The following is a 22,489-nucleotide window of genomic DNA, read 5'->3' as shown; positions in this document are numbered from 1 at the left end:
AGTCTCAGTTTAGAAGTGACGTCCCTGCCCCATCCTATCCCGGTCCCTGTGGCATTCTGCTCTTCCTCCCCAACACCTCCCCCTGTTTGGTCATTGCCTGTTTCCCCACCAGACTGAAAGCCAGGGCATAGGCAGTGAGTGGGTCTACCTGGTGCACCACGGTTTCCCCAGCATCTAGCAGGGGTCCGGGCACACAACAAGCACTCGGCACATTTTTGCGGAATGTTCTAATGATGTCCTGTAGTGCTTTTCCACTCCTGAAAAAAACATCAACCTTCAAACTTCACCGTCTCTCTTGACTGAGCTGTTTGCCTGCACTGGAGGATGGGTGTCTGCACTAAACAGCAGCAGCCCAGATCAGCCTCCCTTGCTCTCACTTCTCCTGCATGTGTTCATGCTCATTTGCTCTCCTTTCTCTCTCACACACACAGATGGGAGTCAGCTTTCCAGCCACATTCAGTTCTCACTTTAATTCAAAAGCTAAATTGGGAAGAAGAGCAGCTTCACACTCCTAATTTAGCCTGGGAGAGAAAAAGGGAGACAGCCTGGATTTGCCAGGGAAAGGAGAAAGTTGGGTGTGGGGTGGGGAATGGTGGCAAACATACCCATAGCCTAAGGGAAGACAATGAAACTCTTACCACCCAGCTCCTAAAAATAAACCATCTACAGCTATGACCCCAGAGTGACCCTTATTAAGCCTCTTTCCCATACAAGTGCAGCCATTCCGGGCATTCCCCCAGTCTAGGGGTAGGATTAAGGGAGGCAGAGATTGTGGTTATTAAAACTATGAAAAGAGGGAGATGCTGCTGCTTTGGTCACTGGTAGTACAAAATCAGGAAGTCCTTCTTAAATCTAACTTTAATCCCTCTTTTGATAGCTGAAGTGGATGATGAATAAAAACAGTCTGCAGGTACTTGCCCACTAATATTCATAGCAGTGTTATTCACGAGAGTGAAAAGGTGGGAACAGTGGCGCCTGGCTGTCTCAGGCGGTTAAGCATCCAGCTCTTCATTTCAGCTCAGGTCATGATCTCATGGGTCATGAGTTTGAGCCCCACGTTGGGCTCCATGCTGGCAGTTTGGAGCCTGTTTGGTATTCTTTCTCTCTCTCCTTCTCTCTCTGCCACTCCTGTGCTCATGAAAAACAAATAAATAAACTTAAAACAAAACAAAACAAGAGGTGGAAATGGTCTAAATGTCCATCAACAGATGAAGGATTAAACAGAATGTGGTATATACATACAATGGAATATTATTCAGCCTTAGGAAGGAATGAAGTTATGACACATGCTGCAACATGGACAAAGCTCAAAAACATTATGCAAAGTGAGATAAGGCAGTCAAAAAAGGGCAAATATTATGATTCCACTTACATGTAGTACCTAGAATAGACAAATTCATCAAGACAGAAACTATAATAGAGGTTACTAGGCAGTGGTGTGAGGGAGCAGGATGGGTACAGAGTTTCTCTTCAGGAAGATGAAAAAGTTCTGGAGATGGATGAAAGTGATGGTTGCACAACATTGTGAGTGTACTTAATGTCAGTGAATTGTACACTTAAAAAAAATGGTTAAACTGGTGGGATGCCTAGCCAGCTTGGTTGGCCGAGCCTGCGCCTCTTTATCTCCGAGTCCTGAGTTCAAGCCCCACGTTGGGCATAGAGTTTAGGTTTCAAAAAATGATTAAAATGGTAAATATTATGGTATGTATATTTTATAAATGTCTTTATTTTATTTTATTTTATTTTATTTTATTTTATTTTATTTTATTTTGAGAGAGAGACAGCACAAGCAGGGGAGGGGCAGAGAGAGAGGGAGAAAGAGAATCCCAAGCAGGCTCTGAGCTGTCAGCATAAAGCCTGATGACACAGGGCTTGATCCCACGAACCATGAGATCATGACCTGAGCTGAAAACTCAGGTCAGACTTAAGAGTCGGACACTTAACCGACTGAGCCACTCAAGTACCCCTATGGCGTATATATTTTACTGCAATACATTTTTTAAGAAGGCACTGAGTCCAATGTTGGCTTGAAGACTGTCACCCTGCCATGATGACTCTCTGAGGCATGACCAGAGGGAAACTGAGTCCTAGAAGTTCAAAAGACCCCTCCCCTTACGCACAGGGACAGAAATGCTGCTTCTGCCTGGAGTACAGAGAAGAACCCTCTGGGGCATTCCTAAGGATAGGAGCTAACTCTGCCTACCTCTTATCTCTTCTTATCAGTATGATAATCTGGAGGGAAGTTCTTCTTCCTGGCTCTGGATTCCAGCATCCTCTTCAGTCACTTCTTTTGACTTTGCCCTAAACAGGGTTCTTATATGGGTGTAGTAGATAAGGGGATGGTTAGAGAAGGGAAAAAGAGAAGACCCTTCCATCCAGCCTCTCCCACTTCCCTGTGGCCACTGTACCAAGGAAAAGGGATGTATGCACCTTTGGGCTGAGCTGCCTGTCAGTAAATTTGGGTGTCAAATTTTCTTGCTCTCTGCGTCTGACTGGGTGGCACCTGAAGGGAGTGTGTGATAGCTGGTACTGATGCATCCAGACCTCACCCTCTCTCCTAGATGACTACATGATTTCCTGCCTGGTCTCCCCACCAGCACTCCCCACCCAGCCTCCTGCAAAATGGCCAGTTGGCTCCCCAACTGCCTGGGAAGCACTTCGGTGGGTAGGAGATGATTAGGGGTTCCACAGTCACTAAGCTTCCCCTATGATAGCACATTTCACACTGTTGTGATTGCCTGTTTATCTGTCTGTCTCCCACACCCAGACTACAAACTGCAAAAGAGGAGTCACCTTTTTACTTCTTTTTGTATCTTTAATACCTAGAGGAGCAGATGTTTGATAAGTAACTGTTGAAATGGTCTGTTCACATGTCTGTCTGCCCTACTCGACTTGACTCAAGAATCCCTGGAGGGTGGGGGTGCCTGGGTGGCTCAGTTGGTTAAGCATCCAACTTTGATTCAGGTCGTGATCTCAAGGTCTGAGTTCAAGCCCCATGTCATGCTCTGCGCCGACAGCTCAGAGGCTGGAGCCTGCTTCAGATTCTGTGTCTCCCTCTCTCTCTCTGCCCCTCCCCTGCTCATTCTCTCTCTCTCTCTCTCTCAAAAATAATAAATAAATGTTAAAATGTTTAAAATAAATAAATAAATAAATAAATAGATACAAATAAAGAATCCCTAGGGGTGAAAGCTTTGTCCAATTCATTCTGGAACCCCAGAGAACATTTTGTTCTTGGTATGACTTTGGTTTCAGCCAGAGGTTCTGAAGCCAGACTGTCTGGATTGGAATCCTGGCTCCCCCATTGCTCAGCTTTCTGACCTTAATCAAGTCACCTGCCCTCTCTGAGCCCCCTTCCTCATCAATGACATGGGGGTGAGAATAGTACCTACTTCATGAGGTATTGTGAATACAAATGTCTGTCAAATGTTTAGCACAGAGCCTGTCACATTGTAAATGTGTCTTATGGGTGAGGTGGGGGTAGAGAATGCAGCTAGATGTTAAGAAGAATCAAAAAAAACAAGCACCCACAGCTCATGGCTGCATCCTGGTATTTTGGGGTAGGGGGTGAGGCCAGTGCCACAGTGACACAACCCCAGGGGCTGCCTGTCCCCTACTTCCCTCCCCCCCCCACCAGGTCTACAGAGTCCAAGCTCACCCACCATGAAGCTGAGCACCCCCGGCGCTGGGCTGGGCGGCGGTGAGGGGCCAGAAATAACCGCCGTTGCTATTCCTGCTTTTCTAGGCTGGATGGGAACGCTGCCTCTCTCATCTAAAGGCTGCTCCAGACTTCCTGCACATCAGTGGGCTCTTATGTAACGCTCCCCTCCCTCTGCCTGCCCAACACGCTTCCAGAGATTTCTGCAGCCAGCTTTGCTGCACACTCAGCTGAGGGGTGGGGAGAGCAAAGAATCCACCACCGGCCAAATTGTCCTGTAAGTCCAGGGTCTTGACAGCCCCAGGCCTGGGAGAGGATCCACACAGCACAGGGCAGAGAGACTGATGTCCAAGGACAGCAGCCTCTTTCTGCATCTGCAGGTTACTCTGAGGCAGAAAGGACCAGGAGAGCCCTATCTGAGTGTTCACCCTCTCCCTCTGCCCAAAACAGATGCTCTGTGCCAAATTATTATGCTTTAGTGTCTCCACTTTAGACCTAACCTGTGTCTGGCACACAACCCATCAGCCAGACTCTGAGGATGGCAACACAGACCCCAGCTCTCTCAGGCAGATCCCCTAATCTTGGCCAAATCCTCCATGTCCCTTTCCTGAAGCTCCTAGAACCCACCCCGAGCATGCCAGGTACCCTCTTCAGAGCCAGGGGCCCCTGTGCCTCAGGCCTCAGCATCACTCTCCATGAGCCCTTCTTAGAACTTGCCCCTCTCTGGGCACCTGTCAGTTAAACATCTGGCCCTTGGTTTTAGCTCAGGTCGTGATCGCAACATTCTCGGGATTGAGCCCTGACAGCATGGAGTCTGCTTGGGATCTCTCTCCCCATCTCTTTCTGCCCCTCCTACGCTCTCTCTTAAAATAAATAAACATTTAAAAAAACATTAAAAAAAAAAAAAGAACATGCCCTTCTCCACCTGGCTTAGGAGTCAGGGTTTTCCTCTGGCACCCGGTTTCCCCACCTGTAACTGGAGCAAAATACAATGGCTTCACACTCCAACACCTCAAGGGGATTTTCTCTTTCATCTCCCCTGGTCATTCTTCATGTCTCCATTTCTCCTCTTCTGTCAGTGCACTTTCTGTCCCCTCATTCGACCCCCCACCAGATCTGGCCTCTCCAGAGGTTTCTCCTCACCTCTCACAACCCTTCCTTCACAGGGTGGGAGTAGAGCTGTACCCAGACCTATTGAAGGCCAGGCCCTCCATATTTCCGGCAGAACCCATCAGCCATCGGAAAGTGTGACAGGCACCCCAGACGGAACTGAAGGGAGAGTCACTTCCTGAGCCCCAGGCTGGCCACAGCAGTGGCAAACCACGATCTGAGCAGCACATGTGGGTGCTGACGTAGTCGGGGTTGAGGAGGAGGAAGTGGCAGTGGAAAATGGGGCTTGTTTTCCTCTGACAGATGCTGGGTGCTCAACAATGGGTCAAGTTTCTGAGACATAGTGATTCCCACTGGCTTTTGCTTGGAGCCCCAGATGCCCTGGGCAAGCTCAGTTCTGCTCTCACCTCTGTTCCCTACTCCTCTCCTGCTTGCAAGGAAAGTCGGAGTGTAGACGGCAGCCCAGACCTGCACCCCTTCCAAGAGCTTCTCACCTTTTCCAGGGCTTCTGGCACCAGTCACCCAGGATGCAAGGTGTGAGAGTCCCACACTCATCCCTAATGCTCCTGGAAACCCTATAGATCCCAGGTCAGGGTGCAGGAGTGACTCTGAGTCTTGTTTACCCCCAGTTTCATTTCCATTAGAACCCAGGCTGGTTGTCAGGTTTGTTGGTCACAAGTTAGGTAGGTGCTCAAAAGCCCACCTGAGATTTGGCTCCTTGGGAGGGGTCAGTTCTTTTCACTCTGTCTCCTCCTCACCTTCCAGTCCTCCCCCAGCCCCCACCCATGAGAGCAACCAGGGGTGTGCCATTGCCCAGAAGACAGAAGAGAATGGGGATAACCTAGATGCTTCCAGCTGTATTGCTGAGAAGGCAGGCCCAGAGCATAACTCTATCCAGGGAGAAGACTCTCAGACCCTCCTTCTCACTGGTTTCCCAGTCAGAGAGAGGGCTAAGGTCTGTGCAGTGTGTAGGGGCTTTGAGCCCGCTCCTCTCAGTGCTCTTCAGGGGCGTATACCATGAAGGCAGAGCAGGGTAGAAAATGACACCTCCTCCTCTGTATGAGCTATAGAGGGCAGAATAAGGGAGAAGAGGGTGGAGGGGTACAGTTGAGCCCTAAACATTCTCACTGCCCATACCTTAGCTTGAGGCCCTAGACTGATCGCAGCCTTTTCCTCCTGAGGCCTTTGCACAGCTGTCCCCTTTGCCTGGAATGCCCTCCCCACCACACTCCTCTATGCACAGTTGGTTTCCTCTCATCCTTTATGTCTCTGCATAAATGTCACCTCTTCTGAGATGCTTCCCTCACCTCTCTAGTATGTTTTACTTACCATAATCTGAAATCATCCTTTTTATTTACATAGTTGTTTACTTGTGTCACTTAATAGCAGTTTCCAAGAGGGCATAACTCCATCTGCTTTCTTCATTGCAGAATCCCCAAGACTTAGAATTGTTTCTGATACAAGCAAGGGCCAATAAACCTTTTAAAAAATAAATCAATGTGTTTTTTTGTAAATGAATGTTTTACTCAGCCTTACCTCCTGCTATCTCCCAATTGAAACCCTCTCTACTCTAGCGCTTTAAAAAAAAATATTTATTTATTAATTAAAGTTTATTTATTTATTTTTAGAGAGACAGAGACAGGGTGAGTGGGGGAGGGTCCGAGAGAGAGGGAGAAAGAGAATCCCAAGCAGGCTCCATGCTGCCAGCACAGAGCCCAACGTGGGGCTCAAACTCATGAAACTGTGAGATTATGACCTTAGCCAAAACCAAGAGTCAGATGCTTTACCAATTGAGCCACCCAGGTGCCCCTGAATGTTTATTTGTGTGTGTGTGTGTGTGTGAGAGAGAGAGAGAGAGAGAGAGGGGAAAAAAAGCGAGCCAGAGAGGGGCAGAGAGAGGGAAACAGAGGATCTGAAGCTGACAGCAGAGAGCACAATACAGGGCTCAAACTCACCAACCATGTGATTGTGACCTGAGCCAAAGTCAGACACTTAACCAACTGAACCACCCAGGTGCCCCTTAGCTCATTTTTTCCAGGCAGATCACACAAGGACTGTTCTGGCCAACCTCCCCCCAACCCTGGTCTGAAAGTGCTTCACTTCCTCACCACAACGTTTGGTTCTTCTCATGTTCGCTCTCCTCTAAAATCTTTTTATCATCTTTGTCCCCTTCCCTGGAATCTCTGCCTCCTCTTATCTTCTGTGTTCTTCAGCACAACTGACATTTGGAGGCTAACAGGGCTGCTTCCTATTCTTAATTCTCTTGCAACATGGAATCCAGTCTTCTTTTACCTAACTGTAAGCTTCTTAGAGGCCGGGGTGTATGCCATAGGCCTTCCTAATCCTTGCCCACAGAAAGTCCTCAGAAAAGTTCTTTGTTGTCGTGGAAAATGGGTGTATTAATCAGAAACTGCTGGATTGTGAGTAACAGAAACTGAAAGGAGCCTATTTTATTAAATCAAAAAGAAATGCATTGGCCTGCATAACTAAAAACCTCAGGCTGTATCCAAAGACTTACTCTCTGCATGTAAAAGCCTTCTATGTTTTCCTCTGCATTGGCTTCATTTTCAGGTAGGCTTTCCAGTCCTCATGGCAAGATGGCCTCCAGGCTTACATTCCATTGGCTTAGTACCATCAGAGAGAGAATTGCCCTTTTTCAAGAGTTCCAGAAAAAATCCCAGAAGTGCTTTTCATTAGCCTTGTTTGGGTCATGTGCCCATCCTAACTCAGTTGCTCTGGCTAGGGACATGGAATGGTCCTAGGATGGAGCATTCTAGATGGATGGCCAGGTGTGGGTGACATACCCACTCCTAGGTCTAGAACAGGGTTGTCTTCCTCCAACCACATGGACTGGAGTGGTTCCCCAAAAGAAACCGTTGTCTGGGGAACAATTATGAAAAGAGAGGGGAATTGATGTTACATATGCAAAACAAAAGATATAGACTATAAGGATTTCCATTGCCCAGCTTCAGTGAGGATCTGAAGATAACTTAGGTCAACTTCCACATGAGAATCATAGGGGAATTGGTTTGTTCTGGCTGTGCTCTTGGGATCTGGGCAGCTCCCCAGGGACAGAAGGAGGATCCTAACTAAGATGAGGAATCCACTCAGTTCAGTTCTGGCACTCACAAGGTCAGAAAAATTATGACTCAGTAGGTCTAAGGTAAAACTTCTTCTTCTTTTTTTTTCCAGAGCTCCAGAAGTGATTCTGTCACACACACAAGGTTGTAAAATTCTGTTCTAGGAAGTGATGTTTTACTTCAGCAAGAAAGATTCAGATTAGCTCTTCAGGACAATGTCCCCTGTGTTAGAATTGGAATGTTTCTCCCTTTCTGCACAGTTTTTCAGAAAAGGATCACTGGAGTTTGCTTGGAGGCTGAAGACGGGTGGGTGAATTGTGGGTGACCCTGTGGGTCAAAAGCCCCTGAAAATAACAATAGTCACTGTTTATTGAATGGTAATTCCAAGGCAGGAACTGTGCTTTGGGACTTCAGTGATGTCAGTCCATGTAAGCTTCAATTTTTCACAACAATTCTTCCATGTGGGTATCATTAACATTAGCTCTATTTTACAGTTGAAGAAAGTGAGATACAAAAAGCCTGGCCAAGATACCCAACCTGGGAATGGCATTCAGACACAAGGCCATCTGACCCTGACTGGCAGGAGGCCTCAGAGAAGGTACATCACTCATGGCCCTAATGGACAACACGGTTAGGCATTAGGAGTGGGCCTCTCACCACGCCCTAGCCATTTGGGTTGGGGAGCTCAGACTTAGAGCACACAGGTTCATTGCTAGATTCCTTAAATAGATTTTTATAAGAAAATGTGTGTGTGTGTGTGCCTGTGTGTGTGTTGGCATGCGTGTGTGCGTGTGTAGAGGATAGAGAAGGATGAAGCCCAAAAGTTATTGCCCCTCCCATTTAAACCCCAGGACTCTGACCTGTTTGGGTTCACAAGGACCCCAGTCCTACCCCCGTCCGTCCCTGTGTCCTCAGCACCCTCCTTCCACACAAATTTTGTGCTTTCTTTTTAAATTCAGAAAAACAGCACCTCCCTGGATTGAGAGCTAGAGCAGGAGCCTTCCCCTCTCGGAATCCCTGTTTTCTTGGGGTGCGCATTTAAATGCGGGGGTAGGGATGGGACCGAAAGGGCTTCCCCATTCGCGTCCTGCTCCTGGAAGACCTGCGGGAATCGTTCCCGCCTACCCACCCCCGCCCTCCCGCCCTTAGGCTGGCTCCGGGAGGGAAGTGTTATCCCGCCTGGAGTCTGGGCGCCTCGGCGGTGGCGGCTCCCCAGGGACTGCAGGGAGAACCCAGGCTGCGGCGCCTGCTCAGTTCGCGCTCACTGCGTCTAAGGCTCCCCCGGCCTGGCTACGCGCCCAGCACAGGAGCAGGGAGGGGGAACCCGAAGCCGGCGGAAGAGCCCACTCGGCCCGGGGCCCGGGGAACTGAGCTGGAGAGGGGACCTCCAGGGGGCAGCACCAGGCCGCTAAGCAGGTCCTCTCGGTGCCAGCCTAGGGGTCCCCAGACAGCCCATAGGGAAGCCTCCTTTTCAGATTGCCGCATTGCCCGCCCATCTCCATTTGTTCTGGATAAAGGTGGGAAAGTCTCCCACCACCACAAGGACCACCAGCTCCTGGTTGAGAAGCTCCTGGTGGCCCACCGCAACCCAAAGAGACCTAGGGAACCACCTAGCGAGTATTTCCTAGCCTCAGTTTCCCCCATGACATCTGGAATGGCTTCGTGCCATTGGTCAAGGCCGGGGGGTCAATGCCCCGCCTCTCCTGGGCGGCCTCTGCCCCGGCCAGCCCAGCCGCTCCTCCCCTTAGCTCCCGCCCCGCTCCCACGGTCCCAGAGGTGGGCGGGAGGGCCCTGGATGACGGTGGCAGAACCCCGAGCCGACTCGCCCTCGCCCCCGCCCCGGGCCCGGGCTTCCCCAGCCCAGTCCCCGCTGGGGAGTCGCCTGAGCCGCGATGCGCCAAGCGCTACGCGCCCGGAGACCTCCACCAGGGCGTCCCCAGCTCTTGCGCTCATTCTGGCTCCCGGGGAGGGGGAGGGGGGGCAACCAGGGAGCAGCGAGCAACGACCCGGAAACACCATATAAGGAGCAGGAAGGATCCCCCGCCGGAACAACCCTTATTTGGGCAGCGCCTTATTTGGAACGGCCAGATATGGCCCGGCCGCTTCCGGCTCCGGGAGGAGGGAAGAAGGCGGAGGGAAGAGGCGGGGGCAAGGCTGGGAACTCCGAGGCAGCCTGAGTCCGGGAGTCCCCAGCTGAGGCTTGAGTCCTAAGCTTTCTCGAAGCCTAGACGCCCAGGGTCCAGGAGTCCGCGCAGGGGCCGGGGTGAGGGATGGCGGTGCCCACAGCTCTAGGATAGGGGGCTTCACGTCACTCTGGGTCCTCCCGGCCGGTCTTGCCATATTAGGGCTTCCTGCTTCCCTTATATGGCCATGTACGTCACGACGGAGGCGGGCCCGTGGCGTTCCAGACCCTTCAAATAGAAGCGGATCTGGGGAGTCGCGAGAGATCCCAGCGCGCAGAACTTGGGGAGCCGCCGCCGCCGCCTGCTGCCATCGCCACCAGCTTCCGCCGCCGCAGGACCGGCCCCTGCCCCAGCCTCGGTAGCAGCGCCGCGTCCACACCCGCTGGCTGCGAGGGCGAGCCTAGAGGCCCCACCTGCTCCCGCCACAGTGTGCCCTGCGTCCCGCATGTGACCCGGCCAGGCCCCCGAGAGTGTGTCCCCCGCAGCCACGGCTCCGGGCTGCGCCCACCCGCCCCAACACCAGCTCTCCAGCCTGCCCGTCCGGGATGGCCGCAGCCAAGGCCGAGATGCAGCTGATGTCTCCGCTGCAGATCTCCGACCCGTTCGGCTCCTTTCCTCACTCGCCCACCATGGACAACTACCCTAAGCTGGAGGAGATGATGCTGCTGAGCAACGGGGCTCCCCAGTTTCTCGGTGCTGCCGGCACCTCAGAGGGCAGCGGCGGTAACAGCAGCAGCAGCAGCGGGGGCGGTGGAGGTGGAGGGGGCGGCAGCAGCGCCAGCAGCAACAGCGCCTTCAACCCTCAGGGGGAGGCAGGCGAGCAGCCCTACGAGCACCTGACCGCAGGTAAGCGGTGGCCGACGCCGAGGATTAGCCCCTTCGCCACCATCCTGGCATCCAATCCTTCCCCACAGCCTTGCAGCGCCCCCTTCACCGCAGCAGTGCTCCTGGACCTCAGGGATGCAAGTGGGATTTCCCTTCCCTTCCTCGCATCCTTAGGGTCATGTGCTAGAGGGATACCTGGGGACACCCACCTCACCCTCACCCTCCTTGTCCCTAGCGGTGCGCAGAGGAGCGAGCTTCTGTTTTGGATGGAGAGCTCGGGCTGCGTGGGTGGGTGGAGGGGGGAGGGCTTGTTTTGAAGAGCAGGGCTGCGCCCCCCTTTCTCCAGACATCCTTGCGTTGCTTGCCGCCTGTGCCCAAGGAAGGGCCGTGATCCGTGCCCAGGGATGTCCTGGCAGCCCGGGGTAGGGGGCGCGCACTAGCCGCGGCGGAGGGGTTGCTGGCGGGAATCCCTTCGTGGCGCAGCCGCCGCTGCGGAGCGCGGTGAGCTGCAGTGGAGGGGGATTCTCCGTATTTGCGTCAGCTGTTGTTGAAATGGGCTCTGCCGCTGGAGCGGGTCCAGGAACATTGCAATCTGCTGCTATCAATTATTAACCAGCTCAGGAGTCAATGGTAGCCAGCCCGACCTCTTGCCTGGCAGCTCGGGTCCTCGTCCTCCAGTGATTGCTCTCCAGTAACCGGGCCTCCTCCCTCTCTCTCTCCTGCCAGAGTCTTTTCCTGATATCTCTCTGAATAACGAGAAGGTTCTGGTGGAGACAAGTTACCCCAGCCAAACCACCCGGCTGCCCCCCATCACCTACACTGGCCGCTTCTCTCTGGAGCCTGCACCCAACAGTGGCAACACCTTGTGGCCTGAGCCCCTCTTCAGCCTGGTCAGCGGCCTCGTGAGCATGACCAACCCACCGGCCACCTCATCTTCAGCACCATCTCCAGCAGCCTCCTCCTCCTCCTCTGCCTCTCAGAGCCCACCCCTGAGCTGTGCAGTACAGTCCAATGACAGCAGCCCCATTTACTCAGCAGCACCCACTTTCCCCACACCTAACACTGACATCTTCCCTGAGCCACAAAGCCAGGCCTTTCCAGGCTCGGCAGGCACCGCGCTCCAGTACCCGCCTCCTGCCTACCCTGCTGCCAAGGGTAGCTTCCAGGTCCCCATGATCCCTGACTATTTGTTTCCACAACAGCAGGGGGACCTGGGCCTGGGCACCCCAGACCAGAAGCCTTTCCAAGGCCTGGAAAGCCGTACCCAGCAGCCTTCACTCACTCCACTGTCTACCATCAAGGCCTTTGCCACACAGTCGGGCTCCCAGGACTTGAAGGCCCTCAATACCACCTACCAGTCCCAGCTCATCAAACCCAGCCGCATGCGCAAGTACCCCAACCGGCCCAGCAAGACGCCCCCCCACGAACGCCCCTATGCCTGCCCTGTGGAGTCCTGTGACCGCCGCTTCTCCCGCTCAGATGAGCTCACCCGCCACATTCGCATCCATACTGGCCAGAAGCCCTTCCAGTGTCGCATCTGCATGCGCAACTTCAGCCGCAGTGACCATCTCACCACCCACATCCGCACACACACAGGCGAGAAGCCCTTCGCCTGCGACATCTGTGGGAGAAAATTTGCCAGGAGTGATGAACGCAAGAGGCATACCAAGATCCACTTGCGGCAGAAGGACAAAAAGGCAGACAAAGGTGTTGTGGCTTCTTCTGCCACCACCTCCCTCTCTTCCTACCCGTCCCAGGTGGCTACCTCCTACACATCCCCAGTTACTACCTCTTATCCGTCCCCAGCCACCACCTCATATCCATCACCTGTGCCCACCTCCTACTCCTCTCCTGGTTCCTCAACCTACCCATCCCCTGTGCACAGTGGCTTCCCCTCACCCTCAGTGGCTACCACATACTCCTCCGTTCCCCCTGCTTTCCCAGCCCAAGTCAGCAGCTTCCCTTCCTCGGCTGTCACCAACTCCTTCAGCGCCTCAACAGGGCTTTCGGACATGACAACAACCTTTTCTCCCAGGACAATTGAAATTTGCTAAAGGGAAAGGGGGAAAAAAGGAAAAGGGAGAAAAAGAAACACAAGAGACTTAGGACAGCAGGAGGAGATGGCCACAGGAGGGGGTTCCTCTTAGGTGAGATGGAGGTTCTCAGAGCCAAACCCTCCCCCTCTACTCTACCCCAGGGTCGGCGTGGAAGGTCTATTGGCCTGCAATCCTCTCTGCCCGCTTGCCCTTCCTCCCCCGTCCCTACTCCCTTTGACTTCAGCTGCCTGAAACAGCCATGTCCAAGTTCTTCACCTCTTTCCAAAGAACTTGATTTGCATGGATTTTGAATATATCATTTCAGTATCATCTCCATCGTATGCCTGACCCCCTGGTCCCTTCAATGCTAGAAAATCAAGTTGGCAAAATGCGGTTTGGGCCGTAAGAGCCCAGCCCTGCACCCTTGTACAGTGTCTGTGCCATGGATTTTGTTTTTCTTGGGGTACTCTTGATGTGAAGATAATTTGCATATTCTATTGTATTATTTGGAGTTAGGGCCTCACTTTGGAAAAAAAAAAAAAAAGAAAAGCCAAGCAAACCAACGGTGATCCTTTATTTTGTGATGATGCTGTGACGATTAAGTTTGAAGCTTTTTTTGAAACAGCAGTCCTTGATATTAATCAGAGCATGTGTCAGAGTGATGTTCCGTTAACTTTTTTGTAAATATTGCCCGACTGTACTCTCACATGTGACAAAATATGGTTTGGTTTTTCTTCTTTTTTTGGAAAGTTTTTTTTTTTTTTCGTCCTTTTGGTTTAAGGAGTTTCACGTCTTGGTGCCTTTTGTGTGCTGCGCCTTGCTGACAGCTTGACTCATGCCGTAGTGAGGGACGTGCTCACCTCTAGCCTTAAGGGGGGCAGGGAGTGATGATTCGGGGGAGGCTTTGGGAGCAAAATAAGGAAGAGGGCTGAGCTGAGCCTCAGTTCTCCAGAATGTAAGAAAACAAAATCTAAAACAAAATCTGAACTCTCAAAAGTCTATTTTTTTAACTGAAAATGTAAATTTATAAATATATTCAGGAGTTGGAATGTTGTAGTTACCTACTGAGTAGGCGGCGATTTTTGTATGTTATGAACATGCAGTTCATTATTTTGTGGTTTTATTTTACTTTGTACTTGTGTTTGCTTAAACAAAGTGACTGTTTGGCTTATAAACACATTGAATGCGCTTTATTGCCCATGGGATATGTGGTGTATATCCTTCAGAAAAATTAAAAGGAAAATAAAATAGTTGTGGTTGGGTGCGTGTTTCCTGGGGTGGGAGAGGGGGCGGCCCTTTTGTAGCCATCTTTATCGAGGGCTTTGAAGGGCTTTTACAGAGACAGGGAGATTCCTTTCTTGTTTTTTAAGATTTTATTTTTAAGTAATCTCTACAGCCAACATGGGGCTTGAACTCACAACACTGAGATCAAGAGTCACATGCTCTGCAGACTGAGCCAGCCAGGCTCCCTGGAGACAGGGAGATTCCAGTCAAAGTCGTGCCCGCTGTGTGTCACTGGAGTGAATTTTTTGAGAACTGTGTGTGGGTCTCTTGATACTGGGCCTTTTCCTTAGTCTAGCAGACTGGAACCTTAACTTGGTTAATTAAAGCTGAAGAAGGCTACAGGTAGAAATGGAACATGAAGGGCACCTGGGTGGCTCATTCGGTTGAGTGTCCGACCAGACTTCGGCTCAGGTCATGATCTATTGGTTCTTGAGTTCAAGCCCTGCGTCGGGCTCTGTGCTGACAGCTCAGAGCCTGCAGCCTGGCAGATTCTGTGTCTCCCTCTCTCTCTGCCCATCCACTGCTTATGCTTTGTCTTTCTCTGTCTCTCTCTCTCTCTTAAAAATAAACATTAAAGAAAAAACAAAAAACAAAAAAATAAAAAGTGGAACGTGAGTGCCCAGAAGCAGTGCTATTCTCCTGGCCCCAAATGTTTGGCCGACCCTGCCCCCTATCTCTACCCAGGGTTGGGGAAAGCTATGTTCTTGGGAGTTCCTGCCATATATACTTGGGGGAGATAAAGGGTGGGCCTGAGGGCTTTGGGAAGTAGTAACAAGGCTGCAGCTGACTCAGCCTCTCTTTCCCATTCTCCACGTCCCCAGAAACCTGAGGGTATCGAAGAAGCCTAGAAGAGGCGAGGGCCAGTTCTCAAGCCAAGAATCCTTCCAGGAAGAAATCTAACTACTTGCCAGCTGGAGCTGCGATCCTTGGCAGCTTCTGGGGAACACAAGGCAGAGTGGGCAGGAGGCTGGCCTGGTATTTAAGGTTCCCATCCAGACCAAGTCTGTTCCCATTGTGTAGGAGGCCTGAGGTTCTAGGTTCCCTAGCCCCAGCTCCCTGATGGTGCACACTCATGGCTGGAGCAATTCTTATGGGTTTATTAGCATCTTCTGCTCTGTGAGAGGCCTTGAGCTGGTCACAACAATGTAGACTGTTGAGGACACGGATATGTAGGCCAAAAATTATAACATGGTGTTATATAATATGGACAAGCATGGTGCTCTCTGAGAGCAAGGAGAAGGACACCCAACCCCCACAGGAGCTTAGGAAAGGTGGAAAAATTGAGTTGGGAAGGCTAAGTAAGAGTCAACTCAATTGACTTACTTTTTATGTGTGAGCTAGGGAGGGTGTTGGTGAGTTTTTACCTGGGAGAATGAATGAATGGGTAGATAACTGAATGCAAGCACTACCTCCAGCCCTGATTTGAGTCTTCTGTAAATGGGTCAGACACTACCAACCATTGGTCATTTGGGTACAATAGATTTGATGTCCTGGAATTCCCAAGCCTTGGATCCTGTCAACTTCTGATCCTTCCAGTCAGGAACAATGAAGTATATTCTATACCCAGTGTGGTTATCAGCCTTTGAGTGAGGGTGAGGTCTAACCTGCGTCCTCCATTCCTTCTCCCTCTGAGGGTCTCCCACACTACTTCTGAAGCCAGGGAAATTCCAGAAGTCTCCTGGCATTAGTCCAATTCTTTCTCTTCTATTCTAGCCCTCAGCCACCAACACTGTTGATCTCTGCCCTTTCCCATGATACCACACTGCTCAGTCTAGAGCAGGAGCAACCAAGCCACCTTCTCCAGCTAAGGTCACATCCCCATGAGCGTTCTGGCAAAGTTGCCAGGTCCTGATGGGACAGTATTTGCATTGACACACCTTTTCCCAGCCCCACCTACCCTTCCCCATCTCACTCTGGCCCCAGAAACACAAGTCTATGCCTGTAACACAGTCTTAATAATTTCTCACCACAGACTACCAAGGCAAGGGTGGGCACGGGAGGACATGGCAAGAATAAAATATGTAAGAAGGAGCAAAGAAACTCTATTCCTTTAAAGCAGAAAATCTCCTATGTTATTACAATGCATTAGAATCATTTTCCCAAGCCCCATTCCCAGAGCATCTGATTCTTGAGGTCAAGGTGGGGGCCTGGACCTGGTCTTGACAACAAGCACGCCAGGCAACTCTGATGTAGAGGGTTTGTAGAGAAATTCTGCCAGTATTGCCAGCTAATTTTTATTAGTCCTGTTACCAGGGTTCCTTTGGATTCTGTCACTTGAAACTCAAGTTTCTCTGCATAGCTGAAATAGGGCAAGACTAAAAAATTGCCCCATTTTATAGTCCTATAGTATTAAAAAAAAAAAAAAAAAAGGAAAGTATTTTAACTCCTGCTTCTGTGAGGGAAATCTGAAACCAAGGGCACAGGGTGGTGCTGATAAAAGCTCTATCATCATAAAGGCTGAGGTTTAGGAAGGGACCCAGATAGTGTTGAACAATTGATTGCTACCTGGGGACATTGTCTAGGGCTTCAAGGATGTTGAGGACAGAGGAGTGGGGTGGAAGAAGAGAAAGGGCAGGGCAAACTTGGCCAGCGAAGGATAGGTTTAGATTCTGAATTTTAAAAAGAACCTGGTTTTAAGGACCCTTGACCCTTCTTTCTAGTACCTGAGAGGTACTCTTTTCTCTTGAATTTCAGGAATGTTGAGTCTATGAGGCTTTCCATTTGGAAAGATTCTAAGCACTCAGGCAGAGTTTAGCCTGGTTGTCAGGCTGAGTTTGAGGTGTGCTTCCTTCCTTCTACCTACCCCCCTCTTGGAAACTCCAACTCTAGGAAGCAGGAATGGGTACTAGAGGGTTAGAGGTGGTTCCTGCAATGTCCCTCTCACTCCCTATCCCTGCTGTTTTCCCTGGTTCAGCCACACTTAGTGTAGTTTGAAAGGCAAGGAGCAAGCAGAGCAAGATCTCAGTGGTCCTAAAGGACCAATGAGGCCGAGTCTAAAAGAATCAGGCACTGAACAAACAAGGTTTCAACATTTTATCTGTTAGCGTCCAGGTGCTATTAAGATTTTTGCCTCCAAATAGCAAATCTAGCCCTTCACTGCAGTGAGTTTTCTTTCTATCTCCCTTTTCCCATTACTAGAACCTAGGAAAGCCTTTTGAGACAAAGCTTACTTGAGAACTTCTCCTCGGTCAAGTTGGCAGCTCAGCTTCTCAGTTGTAAGTAAATCTATTTCATTTCCTTTTTTGGGGAGCTATCTCAGACAAGCCTATTCTCCTCAGTGCTTAGGTTATTTATTATTATAGCTTTTTTGAGTACAACTGATATACAATAAACTGTACCATTTGATGAAGTCTTGATGTATGTGTTCGCAGGTGAAACCATAACCACAATTAAGATAATGAACATATCAGGGGTGCCTGCCTGGTTCAGTTGGAAGAGCATGCGGCTCTTGATCTTGGGGTCATGAGTTCAAGCCCCATGTTGTGTATAGAGATTATTTAAATAAATAAATACTTAAGAAAAAAAGATAATGAACACATCCATCACCTGCAAAACTTTCCTTGTGCCCCTTGGAAATGTTTCCTTCTTCCATCCCTGTCCCCAGGCATCCACTGATCTGCTTTCTTTTGCTGTGTAGATCAGTTTGCATTTTCTGGAGTTTCATAGAAATTCACTAATTCTGTATGTACTCATTTGGGTCTTGTTCTTTAACCTAGCATTATTATTTTGCGATTCATCCATGTTATTGCTTACATAAATAGTTCACTCCTTTTTATTGCTGAGTGGTATTTTGCTCTATGGCTATAGCACAATTTGTTCACCCTTTCACCTGCAGATGGACATTGGGGTTGGTTTCCTCTGGGGCTATTATAAACAAAGCTGCTATGAACACCTGAGTACAAGTCTTTGTGTGGATGTGATCCCATTTACTCCACAGCCCCTGTTCTGACTCCTTCTTCCCACCATGTCCCCATTTACTCACCTCCCTCTTACTAGAAGCAATAATTCCCCACCTTCCCCCACACTCACACAGTGAAGGCCCAGCCTTCTAAAAGAACTGCTTCATTTAATCTTTCCTCACGTAAACAGAGCCAGCCCTTCATCATTTTTATTGCCCTACTTCAAACTCCCTCCCATTCATTTATACCTTCTGGTAATGAGACGTCTGGGGCTAAGCAACGTATCCTGTTGCTATTTATTCAGCTTAGCAAATGTACATGAGTCCTTGGTGATACTTCTCTAAGGTACCTGGTAGAGGGTGGACTACGTATCGATGAGGCATTTCTACCTCATAAGGAGGAAGGAGCTAAGCTCAAATGGTGTGGGAAGCTGCCCTAGGGTACTAGTCCTTTGAGGTTATCTGTCCATGTTATTACTATATCCTATGGGCTCTTCCCTGGGTGGGTTTTCTGAAACACAGGCCCCACTCACTCACTAGTTGTGAAAAACACTATCCTACCAAATTCCCACTTCTCAATTCTGAGGTAATGTAACTATAGCTTCTCTTTTTCTCTTCTTTGGGCCTAGGGAGCCTAGAACTGAGGAGCAGCCTGAGAGTGGAAAGGGCAGCTAAGGCTCTGTGTTCTCAACTCTGATAAATTGGCACTTGTTGCCTTCTGGGGTATGAGTTGGGGTTGGGGTAAGGAGAGATGGCTTTACTTATTTTAGAAAGTTATCTTGGGATGCCTGTGTGGCTCAGTCAGTTAAGCGTCAGACTTCAGCTCAGGTCATGATCTCATGAACCCGGAGATCATGACCTGAGCCAAACATTTAACCAACTGAGCCACCCAGGAGCCCCAAGCAACCAACTCTTGATTTCACTTCAGGTCTCACCATCGTGAAATCAAGCCCCGAGTCAGGCTCTGCATTGACAGCACGGAGCCTGCTTAGGATTCTCTGTCTCCTTCTCTCTCTGTCCCTCCCCTGCTTACACTCACAATCCACTCTCAAAATAAGTAAATAAACTTAAAAAAGAAAAAAAAAAGTAAAGACTATCATTTAAAAAAATATCTTTTTTAAGGGTGCCTGGGTGGCTCAGTCGGTTAAGCATCTGACTTTGGGTCAGGTCATGATCTCACAGTTTGTGAGTTTGTGAGTTTGTGAGTTTGAGCCCCATGTCTGGCTCTATGCTTACAGCTCGGAGCCTGGAGCCTGCTTCGGATTCTGTGTCTCCCTCTCTCTCTGCCCCTCCTCCGCTCGCCTCTCTCTCTCTCTCTCTCTCTCTCTCAAAAATAAACATTAAAAAATTAAAAAAAAATCTTTTCTTTCCCTGTCTTTGAGTGCCCATTCTCCAGGTGGGCTTTGCAGTGTTAATTCTACCCTACAGATCTGTCCTCCATCCTTATAGGTATACATCTTGGGTCCTCTCTCCTGCCACCTGCCTTGGCCTGTGCTCTGACAAGATCCTCTGCTCGGAGGACACAGCCCTCTAAGATTGTGGTGCTGATTTGCAAGCTGGAGGCCTAAGAGCAGGCCTTATGGTAGTGGGGGTGGAGGTCTTCCTAAGACTTGCACTTAGGGACTCATTTTGAAAGAAGGGACTTTAAAAATCTGAGGAGGCAAATGCATGGAAATGAGTCTCTGCTGGAGTGTCTTGTCCCATCTCTGTGACCCAGGTAAATCAGTCTGCCCACCTGGGTTAGAGTGCCTCCTCACTTCCCAAACAAACCTGGAAGTCGAGTTGCCGCAGAACCACCCACAGTGGGTGCGCTGCTTAGAGAAAATGATTTTAGCCTTCTCTGAAACTCTTTTCTCCTTAGAACCAACTTCTCACCCTAGAATCTTTTCAGATCCAATAACCAGACTCCTGAGAACCAAACTGTACTTCATTTATTCAACAGATTGGTGGAACATCTACTAATGCTACCTGGGAGCATCTCCCAGGGGTCTGAGAGAAAGAGAAACAAATCCATCCCAGCCTGCCAATCACCTGTGACTCTCTTTAGAACCAATTTTGGGTTCCCTCAAACTGGCTTCTCAGTCACAGTGAATAACCTCCAGCTTTCTTATCAGAACCAATTGTCAGTCATCTCAACACCAATTGTTCATCTCAAACTGTGTTCTCAGAACCACCTCTTCACTATTCTCAGGTCCACCTGACTTAATAATCCTTCCCAAATCAGTGATGAGGCTAGCAGTACCTTGGTGAGTGTTCCCAATCTTCTATTAATGATGTAAACACAACTTTATGATTGCCCCCAAGTCTCTATAAAACAGAAACCCTGAAGTGGTAACTGCTTCCAGTCCTATTTCAGCAGCTTCAGAATTTCGTTCCCTCAGATTTGTGATGACTCCCCGGAATTATCTCCTCAGAACCATATTTCTTTCTCTTCAAAGCCAGATTTCATTTTTGGCTAATGAGACTGCCAAGGTCCTTAGAATTTTCTTCTCAGAAGCATGTTGATTCTATCCAGAAACACTTTTTTCAACGTCCTCAGACCCAACTGTCAGGCTTCATAAAGCTGTTCTTTTTAAGTTATTCACCCATGTACCACTGTCTTATGGGAAAATGTGTATTTTCTTCTTTTTCAAATAAAACAAATTTTCTTCCTGATTACAAATATACTCATTGTGAGGAATACAGAAAGTCTTACCTTTTTCACTTTGACCACGAAACTCACACACTGGTGGAAGGAAGATAAACTGGTATAAGCTGTCCCGAGGGCAATTCAACAATGTGCACCAACAGCCTTATAAAAGTTCATGCCCTCTGACCTAGCAATTCTTCCAGGACTGCTGTTAATTACAGTATTTTTGGTAATGGAGAAAAACTGGGAACAACATAAATGGCCAAGAGATGATGGCTGAAATAAATTGTTATCTGATGGGCTATCATTATAAATCATGTTCTAAAATAATTATTAACCTGAAAAAAAATGCCTACAATATAATTTTAAGTGATAAAATAATGTATAAAACTTTATATGGCATGATTTCAATTTTATAAAATATACACATGTGCACACACATACATCAAATGTTAATGGTTGTTACTTCTTTGTAAGTTTATTTATTTATTTTTGAGAGAGAGGGAGAGAGACAGCACAAGAGAGGGGGAGGCAGAGAGAGGGAGAGAGAGAGCCCTAAGCAGATTCCCTGCTGTCAGAGAGGAGGCTCAAAACAAACTGTGAAATCATGACCTGAACTGAAAGCAAGAGACAAATGCTTGACCAAATGAGCCACCCAGGTGCCCCAATTCTGATGGGTTTATGGAAACTTTTTATTTAATTTTTATACTTTTCCTTATTTTTCAAATAAGTAGGTATTTTTTAAAGTTCATTTATTTGTTGAGAAAGAGACAGAGAGAGCAGAGGAGGGGCAGAGATAGAATCCCAAGCAGGCTTCGCGCTGTCAGCACAGAGCCCGATGTAGGGCTAAGTCTCATGAACTGTGAGATCATGACCTGAGCCAAAATCAAGAGTTGGATTCTTAATTGACTGAGCCACCCAGGTGCCTCTGAGCAGTAGAAAATCATTCTAGGGGTGCCTGACTGGCTCAGTCAATAGAACTTGAGACTCCTGATCTCAGGATCATGAGTTCAAGCCCCATCTTGGTCATAGAGCTTACTTAAAAAACAAAACAAACAAAACAAAATATTTTATGCCTTAAACTTTCACAGTGTTATATATACATATCAATTGCATCTTAAGAAAGCTGGTAAAAATGTAAAAAAGACGGGCACCTAGCTGGTTCAGTATGTAGAGCCATACATCTCTTGATTTCTGAGTTGTGAGTTCAAGCCCCATGTTGGGTGTAGAGATTACTTAAAAATAAAATATTTGAAAAAAAGGGAAAAAAGGAAAGTCATTCCATTTATGAAAGAAAATGAAAAAAATAAGACTAAGAAAATAATTATTTTTTAGTATCTGGTGTGATGTACAGGTCTTCATGAAGGTCCTCTGATAGAGTATTCTCTCCCCCTGCAGTGATCTGCCCCTTCATTTGTAAGGTGTTAAAGAAGAGTGCTAAAGAAAAAAGAAAGATTTTCTAGAGATTTAGGGCTCTAGGTCCCTTACTACGTGGACACAAGTTGGCTGTTTCCCTGTAGGTGGGTCATCTATTGGGACTGACAGGATGGAAATACCAGAGAGCTGCTACTGGCTTCTAAATTTGAGGGATGTAGGTTTTTTAAAAATCAGGAAAGGTTGTGATTTTATTAATTCTCTGAGCTCTCTCAACTATGTCTTAGAGAACTCTTGAGATCTTAACCCACCATTGAATTATCTCTACTCCCATATCTTCCCCCCCTTTTTTAAATTTTATTTTTTATTTTTTAAAATTGACATCCAAATTAGTTAGCATCTAGTATAACAATGA

At 48.6% G+C, this 22,489-nt stretch overlaps 1 protein-coding gene and 1 long non-coding RNA gene across 2 annotated transcripts; one reads left to right on the top strand and one right to left on the bottom strand.

Annotated features, from left to right (window-relative positions):
- Positions 1–911: 911 nt before the first annotated feature.
- LOC128778364 (uncharacterized) lies at positions 912–4,490 on the bottom strand. Its single transcript, XR_008423970.1, has 2 exons — positions 3,660–4,490; positions 912–1,128 (listed from the first exon to the last, which is right to left on the bottom strand). It is a non-coding gene; the product is annotated as an uncharacterized LOC128778364 (long non-coding RNA).
- Positions 4,491–10,279: 5,789 nt separating this feature from the next.
- Positions 10,280–14,139, top strand: EGR1 (early growth response 1). The gene is made up of 2 exons (XM_019424313.2): positions 10,280–10,874; positions 11,580–14,139. The coding sequence occupies exons 1-2, from the start codon at positions 10,574–10,576 to the stop codon at positions 12,905–12,907; spliced, it is 1,629 nt and encodes a 542-aa protein (XP_019279858.2). The 5' UTR covers positions 10,280–10,573; the 3' UTR covers positions 12,908–14,139.
- The last annotated feature ends 8,350 nt before the right edge of the window (positions 14,140–22,489 follow it).

The sequence above is a fragment of the Panthera pardus genome, unplaced genomic scaffold, assembly GCF_024362965.1.
Source record: "Panthera pardus isolate Hobbes unplaced genomic scaffold, ASM2436296v1 HiC_scaffold_2, whole genome shotgun sequence".
Taxonomy (NCBI): Eukaryota; Metazoa; Chordata; class Mammalia; order Carnivora; family Felidae; genus Panthera; species Panthera pardus.
This window is presented reverse-complemented; position numbering and strand designations above follow the sequence as displayed.